Source organism: Oncorhynchus tshawytscha, linkage group LG11, assembly GCF_018296145.1.
Source record: "Oncorhynchus tshawytscha isolate Ot180627B linkage group LG11, Otsh_v2.0, whole genome shotgun sequence".
NCBI lineage: Eukaryota > Metazoa > Chordata > Actinopteri > Salmoniformes > Salmonidae > Oncorhynchus > Oncorhynchus tshawytscha.
Genome location: NC_056439.1, coordinates 6,173,635 through 6,194,078, shown reverse-complemented (window position 1 = coordinate 6,194,078; position 20,444 = coordinate 6,173,635). Strand labels below are relative to the sequence as shown.

General features: G+C 42.2%; 1 protein-coding gene across 2 annotated transcripts; it reads right to left on the bottom strand.

The window, feature by feature from the left end:
* Positions 1-206: 206 nt before the first annotated feature.
* LOC112262389 (zinc finger protein 205-like) lies at positions 207-19,936 on the bottom strand. Of its 2 annotated transcripts, XM_042330487.1 has the most exons (7): positions 19,510-19,936; positions 19,066-19,196; positions 12,769-12,930; positions 11,636-11,791; positions 10,532-10,643; positions 10,201-10,313; positions 207-1,405 (listed from the first exon to the last, which is right to left on the bottom strand). In XM_042330487.1, exons 1-7 carry the CDS (start codon positions 19,766-19,768, stop codon positions 470-472), a joined length of 1,869 nt encoding a protein of 622 aa, XP_042186421.1. In that variant the 5' UTR covers positions 19,769-19,936; the 3' UTR covers positions 207-469. The 2 variants fall into 2 exon arrangements, with proteins under 2 accessions (XP_042186421.1, XP_042186422.1); XM_042330488.1 differs by lacking the exon at positions 207-1,405 and having other exon boundaries at positions 8,889-10,313; positions 19,510-19,934.
* Positions 19,937-20,444: the final 508 nt, after the last annotated feature.

Here is a 20,444-nt window from a genome sequence, read left to right as displayed (position 1 = left end):
AAATTTGTCCACATTTTAGAGAAATAAGCTTTTTGCGCATCTGGAACATTTCTGGGATCTTTTTCAGCTCATGAAACATGGGACCAACACTTTACATGTTGCGTTTATATTTTAGTTCAGTGTACATTACACATAGCAATAATAGGAGATTTTATCTTTCGAGCTGAGCGCAGACTCGTTTAGAAAGAACAGTGTGTTAGCAAGAATAGAGTAGAAGAGAAAATGATTAATTTATTCCATCTACATCACCTCAGTAAGTTAAAACAATGGTCCTTGTTCTAGCCTAGGTTTACTGTCTCTCTAAAAACAGATTTACACAAGCCTGTTTCAATTGACAAATTAACAAAGGGTTAATGAGGGATATGTGGTTAATTACTCTCTTACCCAAAGACACTTCACACGATAACTATAATATGTCAGCTAAAAAATGGTTCCCAGATATCCCCTGTGTACATCTCAAGCCACACTGCTACAATTTCTCCACATTATGGACACTCCTGTGTCTGATAAGGTTACTCAGGAAGGAGAAGCTCTTGTAACATAGTTTGCACTTGAAGGGCTTCTCCTTGGTGTGAACGGTCTGGTGCTTCTTCACATAGCTCGCCTCAGCAAAGCGCTTCCCACACGTGGGGCAGGCGTACGGCTTGTCGGCGTCCGTTCTAATGCTCGGCCTCCCATGTTGTGACCCAATGACACCAGAGGAGGTAGAAGCAGAAGCCACCACCCTTAGGTGGTTAGTCTTTGAGCTCCCTCCTTGACCTCTGCCCATTGTTTGGGTGTTGTTGGGATTGTGTGCTGTGTTATAGGCTAGGTACCTCTTGTGGTGAACGCCCATCCTGGCCCTGTCTGTATTTGTGGGGTAACCATGAGGTAGCTGAGGAAGGCTGGACCCAGGCTTCCCCTGAACCCATTCACCAGGCATTAGACAAGATCCTGAAGGAGAAGACAGACTTGCTGATAGACTACTGCCAGGAGGGTCTCCTACCACTCTCTGTGAAGGCTGAAGCCCAGGGTGACCTGCTCTGTTCATCATGGATACTGTGGTGTTTGTATCATAGGAACAGGAGGGTCTATCTCTATCAGCCCCAAGTCCTGCTTCATCCCTGCACTGAGACTGTGAAGAGAAGGGTTTGGACTGCAGACTGGATCCCTGACTGGAGCCTCGGTCTCTCGGATGACCACCAGGACTGAGGTTGTTCAGTCCACCTGTCCACTGGTTGTGTTCTGTGTGGTGATGGAGTCTCTGTCCCTCGTGGTTCAGTCCTAGTTCCGACTCGGGAAAGAAGAGCAACGGCTCCTGATCCAGGGTTCTGATCTGGGGCCAGGGTTTTTGACCAGCTGCTTCAGAGGTCCAGGCTCTCCCGTCAGCAACACCGGACATCAGCCGGTCCTCATGGACCGCAGACTGTTAACACAAAATTGTACAGAAGAGCATATAAAAGGTTTATATAAGAAACTCTTGCTGTACACACAGAAACATTTATATACCACGCCCCCTTGTGCCCTATTGCTATTATGAACTGGTTACAAATGTAATGAGAACAGTAAAAATAAATGTTTTGTCATCCCTGTGGTATACGGGTGTTAAGCATTCAAGGCTCAAACCACCCAGTTTATAATAAAATTTCAACCAAAGTCAAGCCCATCTCTAACACTGTGATTCAAGTATCAAAATGGAGCCACTTGGAGGTTATTTTATTTTATTATTATTTATTTTATATTAAATCAGCAGACCACGTGTAACTGCGCCAGCCCAGAACCTACACATCTGGCTTCTTCAGCTTCGGGATCATCTGAGACCAGCCACCCAGACAGCTGATTTAAACCGTGGGTTTGGACAAACAAAGAATTTCTACACAAACTGTCAGAAAAGGTCTGAGGAAAGCTCATCTGTGTGCTCGTCGTCCTCACCAGGGTCTCGACCTGACTTCAGTGGGCAAATGCTCACCTTCAATGGCCACTGGCATGCTGGAGAAGTATGCTCTTCACGGATGAATCCCGGTTTCAACTGTACCGGGCAGATGGCACACCAGATAGTGACTGGTTTTCTGATCCACGCCCCTACATTTTTTAAGGTATCTGTGACCAACAGATGCATACCTGTATTCTTAGCAGTGTTGTAGTACTCAAGACATGTTGAGTGTCTGTCTTGTGTCGGATACATTTGTACTCAGTCTTGACTCTGTCTCAGACAGTGAAGCCTCGTAATATCTTCCAGAGACCAGCGGAGTAAAAAAAATCATAATTATCAGCTTTCATTCAGTAAGTGCATAAAACCGCTTTGTTTTCTGTAAGATATGTTAGATTAAAGAATAATGCATTGTACAAGTCCCTACATACGGGGTCTGGGAAACAGCCCAGCTAGTCGATTACCTATCAACTAGACTCCATAACATTATTGTTTCAATAGAAAGTGCAAACATAACAGCACAACCATTAAGTTCTTAACAGTCAAATCATAACAAATGAAAATGCATTTACTTCAGTTGTTTAATTAGACCAGAGGACACTTCTCCAAAATGTCCCCATGTGCAGTTGCAAACCGTAGTCTGGCTTTTTTTAATGACGGTTTTGGAGCAGTGGCTTCTTCCTTACTGAGCGGCCTTTCAATTTATGTCGATATAGGACTTGTTTTACTGTGGATATACTGTAGATACTTTTGTACCTTTTTCCTCCAGTATCTTCACAAGGTCCTTTTTGCTTTTGTTCTGGGATCGATTTGCACTTTTCACATAAAAGTACGTTCATCTCTAGGAGACAGAACGTGTCTCCTTCCTGAGTGGTATGACGGCTGCGTGGTCCCATGGTGTTTATACTTGCATACTATTGTTTGTATGGACGAACGTGGTACCTTCAGGCGTTTGGAAATTGCTCCCAAGGATGAACCAGACTTGTGGAGGTCTACATTTTTTCTGAGGTCTTGGCTGATTTCTTCTGATGATGTCAAGCAAAGAGGCACTGAGTTCGAAGGTAGGCCTTGAAATACATCCACAGGTATACTGCCAACTGACTCAGGCTAATTGACATAATTTATCAGAAGCTTCTAAATCCATGACATACTTTTCTGGAATTTTCCAAGCTGTTTAAAGGCACAGTCAACTTAGTGTTTGTAAACTTCTGACCCACTGGAATTGTGATACAGTAAATTATAAGTGAAATAATCTGTCTGTAAACAATTGTTGGAAAAATGACTTGTCATGCACTAAGTAGATGTCCTAACCGACTTGCCAAAACCATAGTTTGTTAACTTCTCTAGGATAGGGGGCAGCATTTGGAAATTTGGATGAAAAGCATGCCCAAATTCAACTGCCTGCTACTCATCCCCAGAAGATAAGATATGCATATTATTAGTAGATTTGGATAGAAAACACTGAAGTTTCTAAAACTGTTTGTATCATGTCTGAGTAGAACAGAACTTATGTAGCAGGCGAAACCCTGAGAACAAACCATTCAGATTTTTTGGGGGGGGTCACTCTTTTCAATGGGTTTTCAATGGGAATCCAGATTTCTAAGGGACTTGCTTGCAGTCCCTACTGCTTCCACTGGATGTCACCAGTCTAGAAATTGGTTGAGGTTATTCCTTTGTGTAATGAAGAAGTACGGCCATATTGAACGAGGGTCACTTCATGTGTTCTGTTTGATAGAGGCGCATGACCAGAAAGCATGCTTCAGTTAGTTTTCTTCCTGTATTGAACACAGATCATCCCGTCTTCAATTTTATCAATTATTTACTTTAAAAAAATACCTAAAGTTGTATTACAAAAGTAAAATTTGCCAAAAAATGTCAAACTACAGGTAACTTTTTAGATATTTTGTAGTCACGTTGCGCAAGTTGGAACCGGTGTTTTTCTGGATCAAACGTGCCAAATAAATGGACATTTTGGATATATATGGACGGAATTAATCGAACAAAAGGACCATTTGTGATGTTTATGGGACATATTGGAGTGCCAACAGAAGAAGCACGTCAAAGGTAAGGCATGATTTATATTTTTATTTCTGCGTTTTGTGTCGCGCCTGCAGGGTTGAAATATGTTCTCTCTTTTGTTTATGGAGGTGCTATTCTCAGGTAATAGCATCTTTTGCTTTTGCCGAAAAGCCTTTTTGAAATCTGACATGTTGGCTGGATTCACACGTGTAGCTTTAATTTGGTATCTTACATGTGTGATTTCATGAAAGTTAGATTTTTATAGGAATTTATTTGAATTTGGCGCTCTGCATTTTCTCTGGCTTTTGGCGAAGTGGGACGCTACCGTCCCACATATCCCATAGAGATTAACAAGAAGTTTGTGGAGTGGTTGAAAAACGAGTTTTAATGACTCCAACCTAACTATATGTAAACTTCCGACTTCAAATGTAAGTAGTGATGGAAGTGCTGGCAGGGGATGAGGATGCTGAGGCACTCTCAATTTGTGCGTAGTTCTGCGGGGGTGAGTGCGCTCGAGGCAAACGCATCGGCAGCGCTCCATCAGTGCTAGGAACTTCACATCGTGTTCACGTTCTGCTTCTTAGTGTGTGTCACCATGGCCTACGATCATCAGCGATGGGTTCAATGCCCTTGAGCCCAGCCAATAACTTGTGCTGCTTGCGTTGGTGTACCTCAGGCGCCACAGAAACACCAAACTGGAGTACTCTCCTGAGTACAGCTTTAGTCTAATATAGCAGGGCAATGTACAGCCCCAATGTATTCATGCATGTAAATGTCACTTTCACTGTTCTTAACACTGAGTGACATCAACACAGTGAATCCTGCCCTTTTTGCTTTTGAGACACTTTTGCAAAGTGATTATTAGTTCCACAAGCTCTGCATGGTTTTCCGTAGGCAGGGCAGTGCTCTTTGCGTGTGCATTTCCACAGTGTTCACCGTTCGTTCGTTGTGAATTACTCTGCCTTGATTGGTTTTGTCTGAATGTTTGCCTGGCAACAGTGTGAACAGTATCAGCGTCGGTGCATGGGGTTTAGATTTCTATTGCTCTCATTCTCATAGCAGTGCGGCATATTTCAATGGCAGTTGCTAATGTTAAGCCTCTCCCTTGGTTGAGGCCGACGCGTGTCCTCATTTGCAATTCCCAGTACTATTTTGTCCCGAATCAGTTCATCTTTCAATCCCCCGTATTAACAAGTAGCGGATCTTTCTCTCAAATGGGTTACAAATTTGTTTACTGACTCACCCTCTTTCTGTTTTTAGCTTCCAAAATCAAACTGCTCGTAAATGACATTACTGGTAGGTCTGAAGTAATTATCCAATGCATCCAGCATGGCCTTTGCATCACACTGTTGTTGAGTGTGAGATTGCGCAGGTAGATGTGCCTGGATTCTCTGCCCATTAAGCTCCTCAGAGTTGCTGCTTGGAACTCATTGGGTTTTTCATGTTGACCGGTTGCCAGCGCATAGTCCTCGAATTCATCCCTAAAGTTGTCCTAATTAGAATTTCAGTCCCCGGTCAGAACGTTTGTAGCCATAGCGATGGAATAGATCTCTTTGCCTTAGGTTGTTAGTGATGCTAACTAGCCAGTTAACAACGAGTTGATCAGTGGTGAGACGAACGTTATCAGTAGGAAACAGTGTGTGTTCTCATGAAGAAGGAGTGCACTTGTTGTAAAACGGAGGCTATAAGCAGGTATAAATCAAACCATACACATGGTTAGCAGATGTTAATGCGAATGTAGCGAAATGCTTGTGCTTCTAGTTCCGACCATGCAGTAATATCTAACAAGTAATCCAACAATTTTGTTATGGCCATTTCGTATACTCACTTCTTAATCCCCACTGACGCGTATCAAAGTAGTGTAGTGGAGGTATACGACTTATCACTTATGTAGTACAATAGAGAAATCATGCACAAAGTATCCTACACAATCGCATAGCACGTGAAATATATTCACATGCGTGGCGCACAAATAGCTTAGTTTCAGCAGAATGTCATCTACAGGCAGCAAGCGCACACAGCTCTGGTTTTGGCATGGAGCAGCTCTCAGAAGAATGACATCAGTAGCCGGTAGGGTAGGTAGGAAAGACTTTTCAACTTATGATATCTACAAGTAAATGGGTATGCAAACCAGGTATTGAAAAGGTTTGTGCCAAGGTCTTTGTTAGTAGGCTACTTGTTCAGTCATCATGCCCCGTTTTCATCAGGGATGCAGGCATGGCCAGGCCCACCCTATTAGATTGAGCAAAAACAAATACATTATTTTTACAAAAATACTCCACACCTCCACAAATTGTTTTCTGATTTTCCCCAGACTTCCAAAATGGCTCGGGTTGTGGTTTAAGCATTGTGGACTTAGAAAAACAACAAAAATGTGATGTTATATTTTAAAAAGTGTGATTGAGAGTGCCAATTTGAAAAAGATATAGGAATACTAATAAAAAAACATTAGGGAAACATCGGGTATTTGTATTTATTATGCCAAAACAGCAGATAATTTTGCTGGACCCCAGGAAGAGTAAGGCAGTTTATACAATTTTAAAAACAATACATTCACAGATTTCACAGCACACTGTGTGCCCTCAGGCCCCTACTCCACCACATCTACAGTACTAAATCCATTTGTATGTATAGTGTGCATGTGGCTGTGCCAATGTTTGTGTTGCTTCACAGTCCCCGCTGTTCCAGAAGGTGTTTGTTTATGTTTTAAAATCATATTTTACTGTTTGTGTCAGTTATTTGATGTGAAATAGAGTTCCATGTAGTACTGTGTGTCTGTTCTGTTCTGGACTTGGGGACTCTGAGGAGACCTCTTGTGGCATGTGTTGTGGGGTATGCATGTGGGTCCGAGCTGTGTGCCAGTAGTTTAGAAAAAAGCAAGGGGCCTAAACAGCTACCCTGGGGAATTCCTGATTCTAACTGGATTATATTTGAGGCTTCCATTAAATAACACCCTGTGTTCTGTTTGACAAGTAACTCTTTATCCACATTATAGCAGGGGGTGTAAAGCCATAACATATACGCTTTTTCCAGCCGAGACTGATCGATAATGTCAAAAGCTGCACTGACGTCTAAGACAGTCCCCACAATCATTTTATCATCAATTTCTCTCAGCCATGTGTGTAAGTGCTGTGCTTGTTGAGTGTCCTGCCCTATAAGCATGCTGAAATTTTGTCAATTTGTTTACTGTATCTGGTCAAACACAATTTTTTCCAGAAGTTTACTAAGGGTTGGTAACAGACTGATTGGTCGGCTATTTGAGCCAGTAAAGGGGGCTTTACTATTCTTGGGTAGCTGAATTACTTTAGCTTCCCTCCAGGACCAAGGACACACACTCTCTAGTAGGCTTAAATTGAAGATGTGGCAATATCGTCTGCTATTATCCTCAGTAGTTTTCCATCCAGATTGTCAGACCCCGGTGGCTTGTCATTGTTGATAAACAATACATTTTTCACCTCTTCCACACTGACTTTACGGAATTCAAAAGTACAAATCGTCTTTAAATTTGGTCCGATATACTTGAATGTGTAGTGTCAGCGTTTGTTGCTGGCATGTCATACTTAAGTTTGCTTAACTTGCCAATTAAAATGTATTAGTAGTTTGCATTATCAGTGGGCTTTGATGAATGTGCCATTTGATTCAATGAATGAAGGAGCCAAGATGGCTTTTTTTTCTCCAGGAAATGTCATTTAAGGTGCCCCAATGCTTTTTACTATCATTCGTTATATAATTTCTCTTTGTTTCATAGTGTAGTTTATTTTTATTTAGTCACATGATTTCTTAATTTGCAGTACGTTTGCCAATCAGTTGGGCTGCCAGACTTAATTGCCTATGCTGGGCAGGCCATTTTGGGAAAATTTGAGTATACCCACTTCTCCATGGGGCCGATGGAAAGACTGCAGCATGATGTTAAAGGATAAGCAGTCCATTCACAGAGATAAGCCAGTAGGTCCCAATCATAAGAAAAGAAAAACACAACCATTGGGGGCGAAGCATTTCCTAATGAAAATGTAGAACTATTACTTCCCACTGCAAAAACCATTTAACACAAAGTAACCGGTGACCTAAAGTTTAAATGCAACATTGTTTCTTACAAGATATTTTCAAAGAGATGGCTAAGAAAAGCAAGTGAGCTCCAATAAAACAGTTCAACTCACCAGATGATAATTTGAAACTTAACTTCTTGTTGGAAGTTATTGTTGAAAAGGGAGAAGCTAACATTAGCAACATCTTCTTCAATAACTGCTGCAGCCACTGCAAACGAGCCTACAACTAAAGATAGCTAGCTCGACCATGAGAACTACTGCTCACTATTGTGCAGTGACCTGTTGGCCATTGAGAAGGCAGATGTTTCCATATGTTTTTTTTGTAAAAACGGTTCAACCCATTCATTACAAGTCAAAATGTAATTGGTTGATTCCATTGTCACGCCAAAATTTTGCCCTTATACAGTTGAATGGCAGATCCCTTCTGCCTAGCTTCTGGTGGCCTAGCCTCTGGTGGCCTAGCCAATGGCTTACATGGCAAGCTAGATTTATCTACCCAGAGACATCATGATTGAATCTTTGTTCTCTTGAGTGTTAACCCTTTCCAACAAAAATGCAATAGATTAAATCAGAACATAATTGAAAATAGTGATGTAAATAGCATTATTATATTACATTACAAATCCTTAGCCCTTCTCTGAAGATGTAGAAGGACCTCATTGTTCCCCACTGTGTTTGGGTTAGTAATTTGTAGAGTGGCTCTATTTTCCCTTAGCATGCATTTTTTCTTAATGTCTAAAGAAATACTGGACATGTTTAACTCTTACAATGGTGGCGATTGGACAAAATACCAATCGCCTTGAATTGGACTCAGGTTTTTCTGGTCTCGGTCTTGAATTGGTCTCGCTTTAGGTGGTCTTGAACACAACACTGAATCCAAATCATGTGAAATCCATAGATTAGGGACTAACGAATTCATTTTAACTCAGTAACATTTTTGAAGTTGTTACATGATGCATTTATTTTGTTCAGTGCAGAATAACTTATGTAAATCTGGTACCCTTGCTTTGATAAATTACATTTTAAAGTACTTTGGAAAAGGTTCAACATTACACACATCACTACTTTATTTAAAGTAAACATGAATTAAGGCACTATCATTTCCTTATTATAAAACACCAGTATTAACCTAAAGGGACAGAGTTGTCACTCTTCATCGGTGAAGCATATTTACAAACACCATCACCATATAATTTACTCTGTCTCATCATACTCAGTCTTTCCTCAGTTCACCTCATCCAGTTCCCTATACATCCAAAACCAACATAATTAACTGCAAACAAAATAATTAGTACTACATATCACTATACTCTATACATGGGCTGTGTGCATTTTCTGCTGGTGTATCCTGAGAGAGCTCTTCTCTGAGAACCTCTTCCCGCAGTGCGTACAGGCGAACGGCCTCTCTCCCGTGTGGACCTTCAGGTGCATCTTCAGATGGTGCTGGTGGGAGAACCTTTTCTCACACTGATGGCAGCTGTAGGGTTTCTCCCCTGTGTGGACTCTCTGGTGCAGCTTCAGCTGATGCTGGTGGGAGAACCTTTTCTCACACTGGGGGCAGCTGTAGGGTTTCTCCCCTGTGTGGACTCTCTGGTGCCTCTTCAGGTGGCCAGCCTGGGCAAAGCGCATGTGACACTGGCTACAGCCGAACGGTTTCTCCCCAGTGTGTATCCTCTGGTGGATCTCCACATGTTTGGGGAAACTGAAGGCTTTCCCACAGAATGAACATGGGAAGCGCTTCTCTTTGGCGCTGCCACCTTTACTGATTCCATCTCTACTACTGTCATTGGTCAATGGGCTTGTGTAGCCATTTAGTGTTGAGACACTGGCATTGTCTGAGGTCTGGTTTAATAGGAGAGTGTGAGGAGCATGAAAGCCAGGGAGTGTCTGTGTTGTCGCAGGGTCCATGTTCCAGTTGATAGATCCTATAGAAGGCAGGCTGAAGCCAGCACCTGCTAGGGGCTTAACCTGAGGTGCCATCAGTCTCTCTGAATCACAACTATAGGAGCAGGACGGAGCATCGTTAGCAGAGTCTGTGTCTGTTCTCTCCCTCCACATACGGACACCTCCCCGTCCCCACAGACCAAATCTACACCTCGCCCTGGTCTCTGCCAGTCTGTTGGCATGGAGACTAAATTCGGTTGTTGTTTTGTGTTCGACTGTCTGTTTCTGGTTAACAATGTTGTTCCCCAGCCTAGAGTTGAGGACGCTGTCCCATCCACTGACCTCGCCTCTGGTCCTGGCCTGCTCTGTGATGTTGTCCCCTGGGCCCTTGGCTGCACCGGTCTGGGAATCAGAGATGGCTGTCCAGTCTCCTCTTTTAGCCTCCATCCAATCACCTGCAGGAAGAGGGTAGAAAATAAACTTTACAAACATGGAAGAGAATGCTACATATGGAGATTTTTTTTGTCAATTATCTGGTCAAGTTCATACATTAAGATGTGTTTTTCTATGTAAACAAGCACTATTGATTTAATTTTATGAATGAAGAAAAGGAAAATAAAAATGGTCAGGAAGATTTATTACTGTATGTAGGTTATATGTATTTCTCTCTTACCTTGCGCCCCCATCTTTAGTCCACTCAGCAGATCAATGCTCTCGGGTCCGTCTTCTATTGTCTCCTCTTTGACTATCAGCAGATCAGGCTTCCCATCATCCATGTCTACTGACTGTAAGAGATACAGAGTGAGAGGCTGTTGGATCAAGACATGTGGGTAACACTTTACGTGACACCTAGCATCATAACACGGTCATAACCGTGTCAATATCGCAACAGCTGACATAACCTGTCAAAATATGGCAATGAGACATACTTAGACCTCTTGTAACCTATTGCATTATTTTATGGCTGGTTATGACACCTACATAAGAGCGTCAAAACCCACAAATCCTACCTGGAACATTTACTGAAATTGACCATACTCATATATTATTGTAATCGTGCACAAATTGATGTCAGACATGCACCTTCCCCAATGCTTTGTTGCTGATGAATGCAGGAGCAGATTTCAAGAGCAGGAAAAGACACCCTCTTTTTGACTGATGACTGACATAGGTCTATCATGTATATGCCCTTATCTGGCTTATATGATAGTCCTAATGCTTCTTGACAGTGTCAGTGTATTTTCTTTGTCCAAGTAAAGCGACACAGGATGGTTATAATGCTTCATGGGTGTCAAAGTGTATTTTCTACAAGTTACTTGTAGTTGAATACATGTGGGTGCCATACAATAATGTAATATAGATCACAACATGTGTAAATATGTGTCATGACAGTTTTATGACATGGATTAGACCGTGTCAAAATGTGTTATGTAAAGTGTTACTGAAATCGGGTATATGGAGCATCTTCTGATTGGGCAATGAGGGATTGCTAGGAGTACTATGCAAACACGTTAGTTGATTTGATTACTTGACATTTTCATGGTTTGATCATTCAAAAGGCATGGTTCCACACTTAGGACAAAATTAATCAAGACCTGGGCCCGTATCCACAGAGTCTGAGTTGAAGTGCTGATCGGGTATCAGACCTGATCGTCTTATTCATTATGAACTAAAAGACAAAAAAACTGATCCTAGATCAGCACTCCTACTCTGAGAGGTATTGTGGCTATGGACCCTGACCTAATACCATACAGACAGTAGTTCACAGTGGGCTCACCTCAGTGAGACTGTGTGTGGTCCTGTGCTGCTCAGCTGGTTCCTCTGTGGGTTCAGGAGGAGGTGTAGTCTGGTTGTCCTCCATGACCATGGTCCCCTCAGGGTTCCCCAAACCCTCCTCCTTTACCAGCTGCACCTCTGGACCTTCTTCCTCCTCCTGGAAGAGACAGGTGATACAGATCACACAGACATACACTCCCTCAGGTACGTACACACAGATAATAAACATGTTCAACATGGAGTGTTTACCCATCTCCACTACATGAGACCTGTACTGTAGTTATAATTATTTTGCTGTTGTAAAACCAATCATGTAGACATAAATATGATGTTGTGGGTAAAAATAAGTCTGCTCATCAGACTAAATCTGACTCAACTATTTTGACTTGTGCAGTAGGTGTTTGTTAGTGTGTGGGTATATTTAGTAAGTCTATAATGGTTATAAAGCGCTGTCTTATTTTTCTTGAGCTACAGTATTTTCCCCAACTAGTCAAATGTATTCATCTGACTTCACTTTTAACTCCTGCACAGCCAGTAAACATTCCCCATTTTGAGTTTATTGGTCACATCCTCTGCATCCATTTTGCTGTCACATGAGTTACAGCATTCAGTTTGTTATAACCTATTTATTGATGCGCTTATGATATGCTATAGGTCAGGCCCTATTTGTCGCGTGCATGCGAAGCATACATGTGTCACAAAGACAGCAAGGGTTGAGGGAATAGGGAATGTTTTTCCGAAACAAATTAGATTTTGGTAACATAGCCTTTACAGCCATTTCTGACTGAAAAGTTGTTGCAACACAGACAGTGCTATACACACTGATGTTCTGTGGTCACTGCAGCAGGGAGGAGAGGGAGAGACAGCAGTCACTCTGTCCTTTTTTTAAACAAAGTGCAGCAAGTCTGAGCCAGGCGGCGCAATCAAATCAATTGTGGTCGGACTCCCTCTAATCATTTGTGTGTCTTAATTGTTTCATCAAACAGTTCGCTTAAAGCATCAACCAATCTGCATATATTTGATTAAAACAATCGATTGGTCAAAAGAAAAGACAACTCTTAGTCGGTGACAGCCTTTGTGTTACAGGTAAAGTCTCTGTGTCGGTCTCTGACTTGAGGACGGCATTACACTGACCTCAGTGATGTTTCGTCGGGTCCTGGGCTGGGGCGAAGGGAGTTCCACTCCAGCCTCTTCTCCAGTCTGGATGTGTCTGCCGTCTCGTGGGTCCTCTCCTTCAGTCCTCTCCTGCTTGACCAGAGAGAATCTTCCAGGACCTGAGGCCTCTGCATGTGCCGACTGACACAAGAAAATTAGGCTATTTATTTATTTTTATTTTACCTTTATTTAACCAGGCAAGTCAGTTAAGAACAAATTCTTATTTTCAATGACGGCCTAGGAACAGTGGGTCAACTGCCTGTCCTTGTCAGCTCGGGGGTTTGAACTTGCAACCTTCCGGTTACTAGTCCAACGCTCTAACCACTAGGCTACCCTTAACTGTTAGGGGTGTGAACATTAAAATTGGGAACGTTTAGAAAAATGCACAGTGCATTTATCACAAAACTACCACTAACAGGTCCCGATCATCATCGTAAATAGAACCATTTAAATTATGGTGTAATGGAATTACTTACTTTTCACTTTAAAATGCATGCCAAACAAAAACCATTGATTTCAAAGTTTAACAAACCATACAACTCTATGCACAAGGACTATTTTGAATCATTTATACAGAGAATTTCAAAAACACATTTAGCGGAAGAACTGTACAAATGCACATTTTGGTAACAGAATTACAGTAAAATGTCCCTCTTTTTTTATGCAACCATGTTTTCCAAAAACTTGAATATCTGCTCTGACTTAAGATTCAAAGATGTCTGCAGAAATAATGGGGTGTCAGCTATGACATGACACGCTGAGTTTGAAGAAATGTCTTTTGGTTATTGAACTACAGTAAGTGAAGTTAACAGAAATACATCATGGGTCCCTGATCTGTACTATACAGAAATGATGTATCCTGAATAGGTACACAAAGGTAGCAAAATATGTAATATCTGTATTTTGCATATTTGGTTATTATTCTACACACTGGCTATTATTCTAATGAGCTCCACCCCCAAGACCACCTTTGGTTGATCAGGACCAGACAAAATTTGAAACCATCACACGTCTGTTTCACAAGTTTGGACATCGAAGTACAGTACATTACTGTACTCTAGTGTGTTCTACTGTAGTTTTCCCACGGCAGTCATTTAGCGGTTCGCCGCGGCAAAATAATTTATCCCACGGCAAAAAAATATGCCACATGAAAAAGGCCCACATTGAAGATGCTAGAACAGTTCACATTTAATTTCCTCTGCAAACAAAACGAGTAATGACGAACAAAACCAGGCATTCCCATACTAGAATAGCTTATCTATTTACTAGTCGGCTTGTTGTGCGTACTATTCGAGAGAAATATTCCTATTACGTAGGATTGGGCGATATTTGGGGAGACCTCTTCTACGATATGCGACTCCAAATATCGCGTCACAATATATCGTCAATGTCAAATATCACAATATTCAATTTAATTTTATCGTCTCAACCCTACTCAAGGCACATTCAAGTTGCGACTTGCGAGTGCCATAGAGGGGGAAACAAGCAGTCAATGCACAACAATTCATAATGCAATCGCAGGGGGAAACGATTTTAAAATGGCCTTTGTTAAAAAGAGGGGGTTCCCAGCTTTCCATTCCTACTTTATTTATTTATCAACTCCTAAATATGCACGAACTGCACCATTTTGAAACCGAGTTTTTAGCAGTGGTACTTGTTACTACTTCACAATGAGTCCATAGGGGAGAGTGGGGCTGAATGTAACACGGATCAATTGTAGGGTAACTTTGGGTAAAAACCCACCCTACCTCAATTTTTGTTGATTGGCTTAAATTGTTATGAGACAGATGTTTTTGTAGAGAAAGAGTAGTGGCATCCAGGGAAAGTAATTGTAACGAAGTAGTTTCTGTGAAAAGTACAGGCAGGGGAGCGATTACCTCTGGCGGCATTTTACCCCAAGTTACCCTAACAGGTAGGCCTGCAAATATAGAAAATGCGCTGTACAGTTCACTTTCTCTCTTAAATATTCTGAATAATTGTCTTTATTCAACATTTAGGCTATTCATTTATTGAATATTTAGGCCTTTTGAACAGCATGTGATGATTTGCTTCTTCGCAAACCACCGTTCTCCAGATCCTAGAAAATGTCCATATGCACAAAAAGATTTGTCTAAAATTGTGCACAAATTTGTTTACATCCCTGTTAGTGAGCATTTCTCATTTGCAAAGGTAATCTATCCACCTGCCAGGTGTTGCATATCAAGAAGCTGATTAAGCTTCATTACAAAGGTGCACTCCAATATGTGCAGTTCTTCGCAACACAATACCACAGATGTCAAGTTTCAAAGAAGCATGCAAATGGCATGCTGACTGCAGACCACGTGTAACGACGCCAGCCCAGGACCTACACATTTCGGCTTCTTCACCTGTGGGAAGCCTCCCGGACAGCTGATGAAACTGTGGGTTTACACAACTGAAGAACTTCTGCACAAACGGTCAGAAACCTTCTCAAGGAAGCTCATCTGCGTGCTCATCTTCCTCACCAGGGTCTTAACCTGACTGCAGCTCGGCGTCGTGAATGACTAAAGTGGGCAAATGCTCATCTTTGATGGCCACTGGCACGCTGGAGAAGTGTGCTCCCATGGATGAATCCTGGTTTCAACTGTACCGGGCAGATGGCGTATTGTTCATAAAATGAGCAGGCTGTTGGCTGACTGTTAGCTAGAACTTCATAGAGCAGGCCTGCTGGAATGTAGAACAGGCTAGAATGTTGTGAGCAGCACTGACCTTTCCTGAACAATGTGAGCTATTGTTTGATATCTCGACCAAGTTAGGAGCCACAGCCCTTGGCTTGGTAGCTATTGGTTGTTATTGTTTGGGCAAGCAGTCTGCTAATGTCAACATTATGAAGAGTGCCACATGGTGGCAGTGGGGTCATGGTATGGGCAGGCGTAAGCTACAGAGAATGAACACAATTGCATTTTATCAATGGCAATTTGAATGCACAGTGATACTGTGACAATGTCCCAGTTCTTCCATGCCCTGCATACTCAGACATATCACCCATTGAGCATGTTTGGGATGCTGTGGATCGACGTGTACAACAGCGTTTTCCAGTTCCTGCCAATATCCAGCAACTTCGCACAGCCATTGAGGAGTGGGACAACACTCCACAGGCCACAATCAACTGCCGGATCAACTCTATGCGAAGGAGATGTCGCGCTGCATGAGGTAAATGGTGGTCACACTGGATACTGACTGGTTCTGATCCACGCCCTTGCCTTGTTTTTTAAAAAGGTATCTGTGACCAACAGATGCATGTCTGTATTCCCAGTCATGTGAAATCCATAGATTAGGGTCTAATGAATTTAATTCAATTGACCGATTTCCTTATATGAACTGTAACTCAGTAAAATCTTTGATATTTTTGTTCAGTGTATAAACTGCATTACACTTATGAGTGCACCACTCGTTTGTGCTATTAGAAGTAACAAACTCAAGGACCATTTCATTTGTTTATAAGAAAGAATATGCTTTATTTTACAAGTTTAATTCATTGTAATAGGCTACCTGTTGGTTTGGCATGGGCCCTCAGATCCTCAAAAAGGTTCTACAGCTGCACCATTGAGAGCATCTTGACTGGCTGCATCACTGCTTGGCATCCGACCCCAAGGTGCTACAGAGGGTAGTGCATACAGCGCAGTACATCACGGGGGCCGAGCTCCCTGCCATCCGTTGGTGTCGGGCAAGCAGTGTTGCTAGCGCACGCACTTCACACCTCATGCAATCGGTCATTGCATTGGTTAGTCCCGTTTTGGAGTCATGCTATATTCGGAAAATGATCCATTCTATTGCTTAACCAATAACTGTAGCAATTATGATTTAAGTTTGTCTATCGGATTTCCTTTTAGTGTCTTTTACAATGATCTAGCCATGTATCCGCTTAGTTTGCATCGGTATGGTTTCTCTCCAACTGGGTGTGCCGGGGGATATTGTGGGTATATAAGCCCCGTTCTTTACCATTATCAGTAGAACTGCTGTGAAGATAGCAACACGTTAAGTTCTCTAAACAAATTCTCAGTCGAGTGAGGTTTGTTGGCCCGTTATAGTCTTTATGCGTTTTGCCTTTCAGTTGCTAATGCATGATTTTGCCCTTTGTCGACTGCAAAAGGCTACCAGGACTTAATTGTTGGATAAATTCTGAGCCATTTTTGTAAATATTCACCTTGTAATGTGCACTTGTAAATAAAACCTTACATTTTGGACCATATTTTTTTCTATGGTTCTCTTGTGCTCAAACTCTCCTTTTAGACTGCCGGATCCTGTGATATCTTAACACAGTAGTTGAAACAAAAAACAATTGTGTAGCCTATTTGGCGCGTGTACAGTTAGGCCCTAAAGCTTGGCTTATGCATATAATAAAAGAAAGAAGCCTATAGATATGAATTGCACATGTATGGATTTATGCATTGTTTTCTCTTCTATCAACCCACCCATACAATATTCCATGACACTAAATCCACCCGCCCCGCGGAATGCGGATATAACCGCGAGCAATGCGGTTATGAGTCAACTCGCACATCACTAGCCTATATTATATTCACTGTTTATGCAAGTTTTTTGGGCCATAAAATTCAGGGTGCTGAAGCAGCAGCTACTTTTCCTGGGGTCCACACAAAACACAGTGCATAAGGAAAGTATTCAGACCCCTTCGCCTTTTCCACATTTTGTTAGACGTATTCTGAAATGGATTCGATTGTTTTTCCTCCTCAATCTACACACAATACCCCATAATGACAAAGCAAAAACAGGTTTTTAGAAATGTTGGTAAATGTATTACGAATAAAAACTGAAATGTAACATTTGCATAAGTATTCAGACCCTTTATTCAGTACTTCTTGAAGCACTTGACAGCCTCGAGTCTTCTTGGGTATGACGTTACAAGGCTGGTACACCTGTATTTGGGGAGTTTCTCCCATTCTTGTATGCAGATCCTCTCAAGCTCTGTCAGGTTGGATGGGGAGTGTCGCTGCACAGCTATTTTCAGGTCTCTCCAACGATGTTTGGTCAGGTTCAAGTCCGGGCTCAAGTCCAGGCTCTGGCTGGGCCACTCAAGACATTGAGACTTGTCCCAAAGCCACTCCTGCATTGTCTTGGCTGTGTGCTTAGGGTCGTTGTTCTGTTGGAAGGTGAACCTTCGCCTCAGTCGGAGTGCTCTGGAGCAGGATTTCATCAAGGATCTATGTACTTTGCTCCGTTAATCTTTTCCTCAATCATGACTAGTCTCCCAGTCCCTGAAAAACATCCCCACAGCATGATGCTGCCACCACCATGCTTCACCATAGGGTTGGTGCCAGGTTTCCTCCAGATGTGATGCTTGGCATTCAGGCCAAAGAGCTTGGTTTCATCAGAGCAGAGAATCTTGTTTCTCATGGTCTGAGAGTCCTTTAGGTGCCATTTGGCAAACACCAAGCGGGCTGTCATGTGCCTTTTTCTGAGAAGTGGCTTCTGTCTGGCCACTACCATAAAAGGCCTGATTGGTGGACTACTGCAGAGATTGTTGTCCTTCTGGAAGCTTCTCCCATCTCCACAGAGGAGCTCTGACAGTGACCATCGGGTTCTTGGTCACCTCTGACCAAGGCCCTTCTCCCCCAATTGCTCAGTTTGGCCTGGCAGACAATTCTAGGAAGAGTCTTGGTGGTTCAAAAATGTCTTCCATTTAAAAATAGAGGCCACTGTGTTATTGGGGATCTTCAATGCTGCAGAAATATTTTGGTACCCTTCCCCAGATCTGTGCCTCGACACAATCCTGTCTCGGAGCTCTACGGACAATTCCTTCAACATCACAGCTTAGTTTTTTTCTCTGACATGCACTGTTAACTCTGGGACCTTGTTTAGACAGGTGTGTGCCTTTCCAAATCATGTCCAATCAATTTAATTGACCACCGGTGGACTCCTTGATGTTTCTACTTCATTGGATGATTAATGGAAACAGAATGCACCTGAGCTCAATTTTGAGTCTCAGAGCAAAGTGTCTGAATACTTACGTAAATAAGGTATGTTTTTTATTTTAAATACATTGGCAAAAATATCTAAACTTGTTTTCGCTTTGTAATTATGGGGTATTTTGTGTAAATTGATTAGGGGAAAAATGTATTTAATCAATTTTAGAATAAGGATGTAATAACAGTGGGAAAAAAGGGAAGGGGTCTGAATACTTTCCGAATGCACTGTACATGTAAGCAAGTAAATAGCTAAGGAAAGCATTGCTGAAATAAACCGTCCACATTTGATTTACAAAGTAACACATTTTTTACATAACACTATTACACTAACCTCTATCACAATAACATGCTGGGTTGAGGTTTCACTCCCCTCATTAACAGTGATTGGTTGGTCATCTCGCCATGTATTGTGTCCCGCTGGCTTCACAAAGCTCCTGTGGCCTCCAGTGAGATGTCCTTCACCTGAGAGAGTGATGGGGGGAAAAGAGGTGGATAGGTTAACTATGGTCATTGCTCAACAGTACACGAATGACACTGTGTAGAATTGGCCAGGATGTAAGGTAACACTTCTCATAACTTTTTGATATACTATTTATTTAACGAAATGCAGTAAATGAAGAAACTAGTTAGAATGTGATATTGTTGTGCTATTGTTGTGCAAGACGGCTTAGTAATCAGGGGGATTATTGCATACCATCTAAAAAAACTGACCAAGACCCAATTCCGGTTAACCACATCTGTGGTAAACAAGTCGCGCATATGGGAAAGGGCCTACCTCTTGCCATTCCTCTGTATCGGTCGAGGATCTTGACACTTCTGGGACGACTGGCGAGGACGCGCTCCCGTGATACCTTCAGTTCCAGTAGCTGTAGTTTCCTCCGCATTGCCCGGTTTTCTTTCTGGCTTTGAGTGATTTCCAAACGAAACACTGCATAGTCGTCGTCTACGAGTTTACAGATCTCTGCCACGGCTGCATTCGCTAGTACCTCCATGATGGAGGCTATTTGAGTGTGAAAAACCATACATTGATCCATTGTTCGCTAGCTAACGTTAGTAGTTACCGAGAACAATTATCAACCAAGTCCGGTCTCCAACGTGAATTAGACACTACCTGGTGTATGTTATGCTGTTAAATGTGTCATATTTTGAATTACAATGTGTTCATGCACGGCTAAATAACGACAAACGCTAATGTGGAAATTATTCTTGGTCACTGTTCACTTCCGTTTATACTGAAGAGAAAGGATCTTATTGGTTGGCATTGTGGCTGAAAGGGTGTGGTTGAATGTTTAAGTTATGCGCGCTGTTTTTTTACGGTACTGCTTATTACATTACAAATCAAATGTACTATCATCATTATATTTCAAGCTCAGCTAAAGAATGGTTCCCAGATATCCCCTGCGTAAAACTCAAATCGTAGTGGTGTGGCTTATCTCCACTGTGGACACTCCTATGTTTGTTAACATTAGTCAGGAAGGAGAAGGTATTGTATCATAGTTTACACTTGTAGGGCCTCTCCTTGGTGGGAACGGTCTGGTGCTCCTTCACATACTGTAGTTTGCGTTAGCAAAGCACTTCCCACACGTGAGGCAGGCATACGGCTTGTCAGTGTCCATCCGAATTCTTAGTCTCCCACATTGTGACCCAATGACACCAGAGGAGGTAGAAGCAGGAGCCACCACCCTCAGGTTGTTAGTTTTTGAGCTCCCT

Bases quoted from the DNA above. Each gene is read 5' to 3' on its own strand.
- LOC112262389 (XM_042330487.1), bottom strand. From the start codon at position 19,768: ATGGATCAATGTATGGTTTTTCACACTCAAATAGCCTCCATCATGGAG. The intron at 11,792-12,768 runs GTCAGTGTAATG...TGTCTCTTCCAG, and splicing joins CCCGACGAAACATCACTGAG to GAGGAGGAAGAAGGTCCAGA. The intron at 1,406-10,200 runs GTCAGTGGATGG...TTGTGTTAACAG, and splicing joins AGGCCAGGACCAGAGGCGAG to TCTGCGGTCCATGAGGACCG.